Source organism: Micropterus dolomieu, linkage group LG07, assembly GCF_021292245.1.
Source record: "Micropterus dolomieu isolate WLL.071019.BEF.003 ecotype Adirondacks linkage group LG07, ASM2129224v1, whole genome shotgun sequence".
Classification (NCBI taxonomy): Eukaryota; Metazoa; Chordata; class Actinopteri; order Centrarchiformes; family Centrarchidae; genus Micropterus; species Micropterus dolomieu.
The window spans coordinates 23,039,378-23,049,801 of NC_060156.1; the positions used below are offsets into that span (position 1 = coordinate 23,039,378).

The 10,424-nt window shown below is 38.7% G+C and overlaps 2 protein-coding genes across 5 annotated transcripts; one reads left to right on the forward strand and one right to left on the reverse strand.

Annotated features, from left to right (window-relative positions):
* The first annotated feature begins 62 nt into the window (after window positions 1-62).
* On the forward strand, window positions 63-4,262 carry il17d (interleukin 17d). The gene is made up of 2 exons (XM_046055042.1): window positions 63-1,144; window positions 2,161-4,262. Exons 1-2 carry the CDS (start codon window positions 828-830, stop codon window positions 2,480-2,482), a joined length of 639 nt encoding a protein of 212 aa, XP_045910998.1. The 5' UTR covers window positions 63-827; the 3' UTR covers window positions 2,483-4,262.
* On the reverse strand, window positions 3,013-10,424 carry eef1akmt1 (EEF1A lysine methyltransferase 1). 4 transcript variants are annotated; one of them, XM_046055039.1, is made up of 5 exons: window positions 10,310-10,424; window positions 8,301-8,465; window positions 6,812-6,894; window positions 6,046-6,335; window positions 3,013-4,786 (listed from the first exon to the last, which is right to left on the reverse strand). In XM_046055039.1, exons 2-5 carry the CDS (start codon window positions 8,433-8,435, stop codon window positions 4,653-4,655), a joined length of 642 nt encoding a protein of 213 aa, XP_045910995.1. In that variant the 5' UTR covers window positions 8,436-8,465; window positions 10,310-10,424; the 3' UTR covers window positions 3,013-4,652. The 4 variants fall into 4 exon arrangements, with proteins under 4 accessions (XP_045910995.1, XP_045910993.1, XP_045910994.1 ...); XM_046055037.1 differs by having other exon boundaries at window positions 8,301-8,512; window positions 10,310-10,416; XM_046055038.1 differs by having other exon boundaries at window positions 8,301-8,512; window positions 10,244-10,373.

Sequence of the window (10,424 nt, forward strand, 5' to 3'; positions counted from 1 at the left end):
TGAGCACAATAACCTTCAGATAACACTGAGGTCTGAGTCTTTCTAAAGCACACACTAACAATCTGAGATGTTAATGTAGCAGGCAAGGCAGCTGACAGATCTTAATGACATACATTTACAGTACACATCATACTAAGTGACAGAAAAATGGGTGCATGAAAACACAAACATGTGACTTAAGAGTCAGACTTCATCTTTAAGTGAAGACTGGTGTGAAGCCAGGATCCAGCAGTGCGCGCAGCCAAAAGTTTGGACTTCCCACTCCCATCTGTTATTATGGGAGCTAGAGGTTTAAGAGGGGACATTATCTGCCGGTATGTCAGTTTGATTTAGACTCGTTCTGAATGGTGGATCACTCTGTTCCCGCGCGTACAAACGCTTCCATCGGATTTTACGCACACATCACTGGAGAAAAGCAACAAGAAAACACCCCTGGGTGCATTTTTCTCGATTTAAAACAGAACGCAGAACTAACTCGCAAATAATTTCTAATTCCATTAGGGAAATTATTAGCCCTGGAGACACTGTGGGCGCGTTGTGCCAAATATGTTTGTGCAGTTTCACTTGCGGCACGCCTCTGCCTCGGTTTCCAAGCCAGGACTCTGGACTGTTTGCCTACCGCTGGCACTCCATCGCTTCCAACACTTCACTGGATTTTAAGAGAGGAAAGTCTGTCTCATTAACGAAGGTCAATTGGTTTCTGATAATCTACTGATCAATCTTTTGAGAAAGGCGAGGGCAAAGAAGGCGATAACACAGCGCGCAGAGAGACTTTTCTTCAGTGGATACGCATTTTGGCACAACACCGTACCTAGAAGCGCAACGTGATGCCGCATCGGATCCGCGCCCTGGTGCTGCTGCATCTGGTTGTGCTGCTGCTGGCCTGGCAGGCCGGGGCGGTTTGGGGGGGCCGGGTACGAAAGAAGGCCACCGGGAGACGGTCTTGCACCGACCTACCAGACGAGATCCTGGAGCAGATATTCGGGCGGCTCACGGTGGGAGTGATGAGCGCTTTCCACCACGCCCTGGAGCTGGAGCCGCAGGACAAACTCAACCTGACTTGCCCGTTCACCGCCCGGTCCCCGACCGACAGAAAGACCCGCCTCCCGGTCAACCTGCTCAGCATTTCCCCCTGGGCCTACAGGTGAGAGCAGGTGGAACATTAAAGGAATATCTTGAGTCTGTCACAATTTGCGGTGTGAACTATTGAAAGTTTTAATGACATCAATGTTATGGTACCACTTTCAGATCCTTTTGATCATATCAGCTTTATGAATGACAGACCTCTTAAATGGAAATGTCTGATAATACCCCCAAATAACCTGAAATGCCTGAAATGAACATAACAAATGTTGCTTTGTAAAGTAGCCTAAGTATCAAGATGTGGGTAGGTTGCGACAAAGTTCAAATCTTAATACAAGTTTAATGGCTTGCTCTTTCAACCCAAGTACAATAGACTATCCCTACCTATGTTTAGATTTCCTAATTTTTTTAACGTACAGAAAAAAAATGTCAACATAAACTAGTAAACAGCCTAACTATCTAGGTTAAGTAAAAAAAAAAAGATGCAGCAGAAACATCACAAAGTGTACACTAGATGATATAAGGCTACTATTAAACTGTTTTTATCACAGTTTGAAAAATAAATTTCACTGTGGATTATTATTATTATTTTTACATATTTGGGTAGAATAGCACCCCTTTTATTAAAAACAGGTTATATTTAACATATCAGTGTGTTTTGAAATCACGAGTATAAATTATATCCTTCATCTTAGTAATCAACTGAAGCAAAAATCTTGTCATCAGTTTCATTGTACTGTATGATCAGCAGTATCTCTCCTGGCTTCAAGTGCTCCTCCTTAATCACACTTCTGATTTGATAGATTTTGTGCTGCATCAGCAGGAAAAGCAATCATGCCAGTCACCTACTGAATGTCTTCATTTAAAAAAAAAACAAAACCCTGAGAATTAACTTAACTGAGTTATGTTAAACAAAAAGTGATGTTTTCTTACAGGAAGTTTTCAAAAATACTTTGTGTTCAGGCAGCTGACCTGTAATTATGGCATATTTAATGGCATTGAAGGCAGCAATTATCTTAGTGTAACCCCTGATTCTGCAAAGGAAAAATGCATCTGTTAAATCCCCCCCCCCCCCAGGATCTCGTATGACCCGGCCAGATATCCCCGCTACATCCCTGAAGCTTACTGCCTGTGTAAGGGCTGCCTGATTGGGCCACATGGTGAGATGAGTGACCAGTACCGCAGCACTCCAGTCTACGCTCCCTCTGTTATCCTGAAGAGGATGGACATCTGCGTCGGAGGCCGCCACGTATACAACGAGATCTATGTCTCCATTGCTGTGGGGTGCACATGTGTGCCGCTGGTGGAAAAGGACCGGGATGGCCCAAACAGCAACCAGAGCCTGGGGAGGGCAAAGCCCAAAACCAGGAAGCTTGTCTCTGCGGGCAAGAAAGTATGAAGGAAGCAGGGCTGTGGTAAGTCCTTCTACAACAGATCCACCTTTGTTGGTTTCTTTTTTCTTCCACTGGCACTAAACTAAAAATTGAGGGTCTCTACCTGAAAAGAAGAAGGACTTAAGAGTCCATAAACAAGTACAGATTGAATATTTGAGTGATTTACATCTCTGTTCATCAATGAGAAACTTTTTACATCTGGAAACAAATGAGGACACTTTGTCTTTCAGTCTCACACAAAATAAGACTTGATTTAGTCTTCCTTCATTCTTGGCTTGTTTTTGACTTTCTCTGGACACAAACATGGAATTGACCTGGACTTGATAAAGATGTCTTGAACTAAAGTTGTACAAAGATGTAAAAATCAAAGTATGGCAAACTGATGTGCACCTGTTGTATTGGCTAGACATCACAACTGGAGAGGAAATGCCTAAACAATCCAGACAAAACTAGATGAAACTCTGAAGTACATAATGACATTTGAAGAGTTTGTTCAGCCAAAGACCAGAGAACATATTCACTTCCTTCTTGTGTCTAGCCATGCAGATAGTTTGGGTTTTATTTGCACAGGTTTTGAAAAATCCATCTGACAGTTACTATCAGCATAGATAGTAACCACTAAAAATGAATGATAATGTACTTGTTTGTAATTTAGGTGGACCAACCCTTTAAAAAGTGAAGCAAACAAATATTGACCAATGGGGGGGAAGAAAAAAATAAATAAATAAAACTCATTATCATCAGTGACCTGATCAATGCTGCCACCTACAGATGTAAAAAAACCCCAACTGCATCTTTGCTCTGGTCATTACATTCATTGTTATTCCGACACACTTTAATAACAACTTGTCATCAAAACAACAACTATTCCAGATGACTGCAGTTCTTTGACATTTCTGGACATCAGTCTGCAGAGTTAGCTCACCTCTCCCAGCAATTGTACAACTAAGATTTTAGCACATTTCCCAGTGTCCTTTTGTATTTTCAGGAAACTGGAACTGGTTCAAAATTCCAGATATCAATTGGTTTAACAGCAGTATGTCAGCCGTTGTGATCATCAGATTATTATAAGGGGAGAAGAAAATAAACCCACCCATTACAAAAAATACTATCTTTCCTTTTTGTTATTTATTCTTCCTGCTTTTTTTTGGTTAAATACCGAACAGTTTGTGCCTCTCTGCATCCTCTGAAGAATCAAATGAATCATGTAAGAAGCTGTTTATTCTCTAGCTGAACTGTTCACCACTCCAGGTGTCTGGTAGAGGAGCTGTCCATAGGTTACAGACTCCCATTAAAGTTCAATTTCATGTCTTTGCTCCTGAACTGTGATGCTAATTTATATCCTGGGTGGGAGGAGAGAAAGATCAACCCTAACCCCCTGCTTTGCTGCTAATCACTTAAGGGGCACTTCTCAATTTAGTGTTGTTCTTACATAAAGGTGGACTCGAAAGAGACAGATTTTAAAAAGAAAAAGAATGATCAAAATGAAAGCAGATGAGGCCAAGATATCCTAACTTGTAGTCCCTTGTCTTTCTCCCAAAATGCTGGATCCTACATTTCCCATAATGCAACCCAATTATCTTTTTGTTGGAGCTACGCTGAGTTAGTAAAATACTTGCTTTTTGTTAAAAAAAAAAAATCTTCCGGTGTTGACAGGTACCTCAAGAGTGACAGGACATTATACATCTGTTTACAGGCTGATTAGTGCTCCATGTGTAGTTTACCTTTTAATTGACTGATGTAAACTAATCAATAGATCATTAAAAGGTCTAGAAAATGGTGAAACATGTCCATCACAATTTCCTAGAGCCAAAGGTGACATCTTCAAAGTGCTTGTTTTGTCCAGGACCCAAAATGTATTGAATTTACGCAGCAAAACATCACGTTGGAGCTGAAACCACTAAATATTTGGCGTTACATTAAAATTATTGTCAATGATTTTTGAAGAAATCCAGTTGCCAAATACAAGCTTTCTTTGAGTCTTCAGACTCTTCCCCCCCCCCTTGTAATTTCTTAGGTCTTAACTAAAATCAACACAGAAAATTTCCACTTTTGCTGCAGGTCTTCAAACATCTTTTCATTCCTCAACAGTACAAGAAAACAGTACCACTGTTTTAAAGCACTGTGCTGGGAAACGTCCTCCCTGAGCTGTCTGTCTGACGGGGGTTCGGCTCCTCAGCAGGACAGCAGGCGAGACGGATAGTTGACATAACAGCGGAACTCATTAGACAAGTTTCTGTTGTGTTTTGGCAGGAAGCTGCACATTTTTAAATCCAGAAGGTCTTTGGCGAGTTTCTCCATGATGGCTCCTGTAGACCACACACAAAAATCGACACATGAGTGTAACACGAGCGATATTAGTTTAAAGCCAGTATGTGTAGAAAAACACAAAAAGTAGAGTGTTAAACAGCGATGCGCCCACTGCACCAGAACACTTAACATTAGAATAATAAGATAGATGATACACCCACACATTCTATACAAAGAGGGTAAAATGTTGTAAAATGTCAATTTTTAAAGATTACCGAGCTTTAATTCAGAGCTTACAGCATCAGTGTGTTATACCAGAGCCACTGAAAACGCTGGCTTCTGATTGGCTGGCAGGTGTCCGTTAATTGTATAACAGAACATAAAAAAACTCAGTAATTGGTAATGATATTAAAATCTTCAAACAATACCCAACTTACATATTAAATAACACCAAAAAATTATTAATTATAGAAAAGTGGCCATTTTATACAAGTCTAATTAGATATGACCCTCTTTCTTCACTTTACTCCTAGGTCAGGGGTTTTCAAAGTATGAGGCGGGCCTCACCAGAGAGACTCCAAACTGTTTCAGGGGAGGCTCAGTGAATGGAAATGAAACAATATAACATTACTTATTGCACTAGCTATCAAAAGGAGATCACATAGAATAGCCTACATGTGTGAGTTCAGAGATACAATAGTTTTTGGGAACTGTTTTTTTCCCCCCATCAGAGTCAGAAACTAATAAATGCTAATAAAAACTATTTGGTTTAAAAAGAAGTTATGCCAAACAGCAGTATTAGGCTATTTTGGCTCAAATGTCTATGGGATCAAATAATATAATCATGATCCCAAGCTTTGTCTGAGGGGAGGCCCGCAGTCTCTGTCTTTGAAAACCACTGTAGATTAGTAGCATGAGGTACACAATCATTTGATCTATTCAGCTTAATCTTTTTGTCTCTGAGCCAAAATGAGTTTGCACAATACTATCTGACAGTGTCCCAGTTCATGCTTCCCATATATTTAATAATTAGTATTTTAAGAAAAATTCCTGCTAATCTTTTAAAATAACATTTTTGGTTCATATTTGAATCATTAGGAAATAAACTTGCAACTCTGGAGACAAGTTAAAACCCTTTTTTAATCTTATAGAGGATGAAATATTTTTTGTCCAGATGGTTAGTCTCTTATAACTGCAGTAAAAAAGATCATCAGGGGTTTATCTTTAAGAAAAACAGGTGCTCATTTCTGTGACTTTATAATGTAGTAATAAATAATAATACTACATGAGAGATGCAAACTGTCCATCCTCCTCTCACCTGTGCACAGCAGCACTTTTCCTTTGCTCAGGTACTTGACTGTTTCAGCCACTTTGCTCAGACACTCCTCTGACAGATACGGCGGGTCGGCGAGGACGATGTCGAAGCTCTGAGTAGGCAAGTTGGCCCCAAGAGACAGCGGCTCGTTGTAGTCGTAGAAGACAAAGTCGTCACCGTAGGCGGCGAATCGGCGATCGTACTCCAAGACGATGGCAGACACCCGATCCGAGCCGTCCACCACGCCCTGCTTCAACTTCTGGTACACACTGGGCGCGCTCACACATGCTATCCTGTAAGAAAAAGAAAACATGAAGACAGTTTTCATACAAACTCTGTCATTTAGAAATTAAGCTTAAATATTTCTGGTTGTAGTCTGATGCTTTGTGGACTTCATGTTTTTGTGTGTGAAACTGGTCAAACAGATATTCAGTCCTTCCGAAACTGAGAGGACTTCTTTCTGATGCTGCTTTTGCACCAATGTTGAATGATGATAATCGATCCAACCTAAAGACAAACCAGTTTCTACACCCACAGGGTCAGAAAGTAGACCTGAATGCACTGGAGCTGCACGACAGGCTGGTTCGAGTAAGAAATGCAAACACAACAACTTTACTCTGAATCTTTCAGGCCAGTGGAGGTTCCCAAACTTTTTTTTTTTCAGGCTCCAGGTAGGAAACTTTCATAGTAATTCACAAGAAGTAAAGCAAAAGTTATAGGAACATCTGGTGGAACAGAAATATGTTTTGTTAGGATTTTCTTGTTTTACCTGCCTCCCTCTCCAGCTTCACGTATGACTTCCTCAGCTAACTGAGTTGCCGTCTCGTCACTGTACCAGAACTGGCTCATCCGCTAGTGGGACCACACACACACACAGACAGACAGAGAGACAGAGAAATTTGATAACTTTTACCAACAACATTAAATATATTAATCTGATTGCAGCGCGGCACACTTCAGCATCTACACACACACCCCACATTTGTTTACTTTAGTGACATTAATCTGAAATAAAAGTGAGAACTAGAAGTAACATTTACACTTGAACCTGACCCAATAGTGAATTATTTATCTGATGCCAAAACCATTTACTCTAGGGCTGCTCAATGATTACATTCATTATCAATTAATTTGTTGATTAATTGGCCTATAAAATGTCAGAGCAAAAATCCTGAAAGAAGTCCAAAGTGATGTCTTCAAATGTCTTGTTCTGTCCAACCAACAGTCAAAAACCCAAAGATAAAACATTTTAACCAATATAAAACTAAGAAAAACAGCACATCACACATTTTAGAAGCTTGGCATTTTTGCATGATAAATAACTTAAACTATTAATGTTATAATAAAAATAGATGGCCATCAAAAGTGATCTATCAAAGATATAGTGAGTGAACAATAATTCTGTATATTCCTAAGGCTCCACACAACTAATGTTTATCACTTACTTATTTGTCTTATCAGTGATTTTTTTCCCCACTTTATTGAAGTTTTATAACGAGTTGTGTAACGCCACCCTCCTTTCTGTTTTTTCGCTTCCATCTTGTCTATTTTTCAGGACCTCAGAGTGTGTTATTTCACTTCACCGAAAATACAGAAAAGCAGCAGACTGAGATACTGAAATCACTGAATGTTTGCTATATACTTGATGACTGATTTATCAAATAATTGTGTCAGCACAGACTGATCGATTAATCAAACAGAAAATTAATGAGGAATTATTTTGATCAGTCATTTTCTTTCATTCACAACTTTCTTGGTCTCCAGAAATGGGAAGACATACTGTAATTTCAGCTTTCGAATATATACAATATTTTGAAATTATAAAACCTTTTTTTGAACTCTATTTGTTTTGTTTTATTTTATTTATATCTATTATTTTATCTTGTTTTATTGCCAATATATCTATTTCATTATTAGTAATCATCTTTATTGTTGGAGTTTTGTTATTTCACTTTATTTAATTACTGTATTAAATCAACTGCCTGATTTTATTGGCTTCTGTCCTGAAATGTTCTCTTCTTGGTTCAACAATGTAAAGCATTTCATAATTTTTTTTTTTTTTTAAAGTGCTGTACAAATAGTTTTTATTATTTTGATTCAGATATACACCAATACAATATATCCGTGATAAGCCAATCAAAACTGCTGATACACCTCTTGACATCTGCAGCGTCTGCTCAGCATCTCCACTGAATAAAACACAGAACTGATGCAGTGTCAGTTTTACTGTCTCCTGTCACTGAATCCAGTAAACTCACCCAGTCCTCCTCCAGTGCTCCCACAGCAAACTGGTCTGATGGTGCTGGACCGGTGCTGGTCTCGTTGTAGAACTCCTGCAGGGCGGCCAGAGTGTGAGCCGACAGCGCAGGGACGTCGTCGTCACTGTCACTCATGGCTGACGGAGAGAAGGAGGAGGAGCTGTCCTTAAGGGATGAAGGGTGAGATGGTTGATTTTGAAAGAGCTCAAAACCTGAAAGAATAAGGAAAATATTGTTGCTGATATTTTTAACTGGTGCATTTGAGCCAGCGGGTGAGTTGATGTATGCTGACGTAGAGCTTAGATCTTAGAGCTGGGCAGTAACTCAAATAATCGTTTTTGACTTGTAGTCGAATCATAAAGTGACAACTAGAGCTGCACCGATGAAACGATTAGTTGTCAACTATTAATGATTGACTTGATAATCAGTTTATTGGTTTGAGTAATTAAAAAAAAAAAAAGGTTAAAGTTCTCTGCTTCCAGCTTCTTAAATGTGAATCTTTTCTTACATGTCAAATATTTCCTTTCTTCTTTTTTACTCCTCTGTGACAGTAAAGTGAATATCTTTGGGTTGTGGACAAAACAAAACATGTGAGGACGTCATCTTGAGCTTTGGGAATCACTGATCAACATTTTTCAGACAAAAAAATTAAGAAAATAATCAACAGATTTTTCGACAGTGAAAACAATCGTTAGTTGCAGCCCTACATGATCAAACCGTGTTATAGTTTTACAAAACACCTGTTGTCCACACTAATAATACCAAGCAAAGAGTAAGCAAATACTTATATATTCAAATTACTTATTTTGTATCTGCATTCTAATATTGTGGTATTGAGTCCAACACCATGTTACACATTTCACACCACGTTTGTTTTAACTCCACAGCCTTAAACATAAGGTCTTTAGCAGGTTTGACAATGTATGTCGATGTACAGATTCTTTATGACAAACAAACCTTTTTTCTCCTTCTTGTATCTTACACTAGTGCCATTGGGCCTTTGTTTTACTTTTTTTTATTATTGTCATTTTATAACCTTTATTCAATCAGGTGATCTAATTAAGACTGAGATCTCTCTTGCAAGAGAGACCAGATTACACCACTCACACACAGCATCAGACACATGTAGTGATTTTTCTTCACTGTTGTGTTACTTTTGTAGTTTTGTTCATCCATGAATTTGGTTCTGAGTTGTTTAGGCTTTGTTTGAGATGTTGTTTTGGCCACATTTCTCTTATATTAGGCTCTAAAAAGGACTTCAAAGATAATGAGTCACATTGAAGAAACAAAGAAATGCAGACTCTCCCTTGTGACATTTAAAACTCATAAACCCTCAGTGAAACATCGACTACAGAAGAAATGTCTGATTACTGATAAAAAACCTCTTCACTGCCTATGTAAAACACTGATTCAAACTTTATTTACCAGCACAGATATTTTAAGCATTTATGTTCTCTAACTTGTTTTATTTTATTTATATACAGTGGTGGAAGAAGTACTCAGATCTTGTACTTAAGTAAAAGTAGCACTCCTGCATTCAAAATATAACCTTAGTAAAAGTACCAAAAGAACAAATTCTGCAGAGTGGCCCTTTTTTAAAAAACAATATATCATTGTAATACAATTACCGATGCATTAATGTGTACATCACCATGTATAGCTGGTAAAAGTGGGCTACTGTTGATGACTATATTATTATATTCTGCTGGGTAAATGTCGTAGTTATTCTCCACCACGGTTTATAAATGAGACACAGACAACTTACTCGGTTAAAAAATTATAAGCAGTTCTGATTAGCAGTCTTATTGACGTGTTTATTTAATAAGAACAAGACCGTAGGAATCATCACCTATGAGGGAAAATGTCTGATGAATGAATGACAGCAATGAAGGCACTTTATACTCCAAATTAACTACCAGTTGAATAAAATCAACTTCACTTACCGGCGTCCACTGATTAGCAGGTAAACAGGCCAAAGGTTTTGAAAAATAACACAAAAGTGAACACACCTGGTAGGAAAACTGGTCCCGATGAGCACTTTACTCTCCACTGTGTTGTGAACATGTGAGTAAGTCGCGGGATTATGACGTAGTTCCAGAAAGTACGGCTCTTGCGGAGGGACAA

Excerpts from the sequence above, each read along its gene's own strand:
- il17d (XM_046055042.1), top strand. The coding sequence starts at position 828 with ATGCCGCATCGGATCCGCGCCCTGGTGCTGCTGCATCTGGTTGTGCTG. Across the intron at positions 1,145-2,160 it reads ATTTCCCCCTGGGCCTACAG|GATCTCGTATGACCCGGCCA; the intron begins GTGAGAGCAGGT and ends CCCCCCCCCCAG.
- eef1akmt1 (XM_046055037.1), bottom strand. The coding sequence starts at position 10,364 with ATGTTCACAACACAGTGGAGAGTAAAGTGCTCATCGGGACCAGTTTTC. Across the intron at positions 8,513-10,309 it reads GGGACCAGTTTTCCTACCAG|GTTTTGAGCTCTTTCAAAAT; the intron begins GTGTGTTCACTT and ends TTATTCTTTCAG. Across the intron at positions 4,787-6,045 it reads AAAAGTGCTGCTGTGCACAG|GAGCCATCATGGAGAAACTC; the intron begins GTGAGAGGAGGA and ends TGTGGTCTACAG.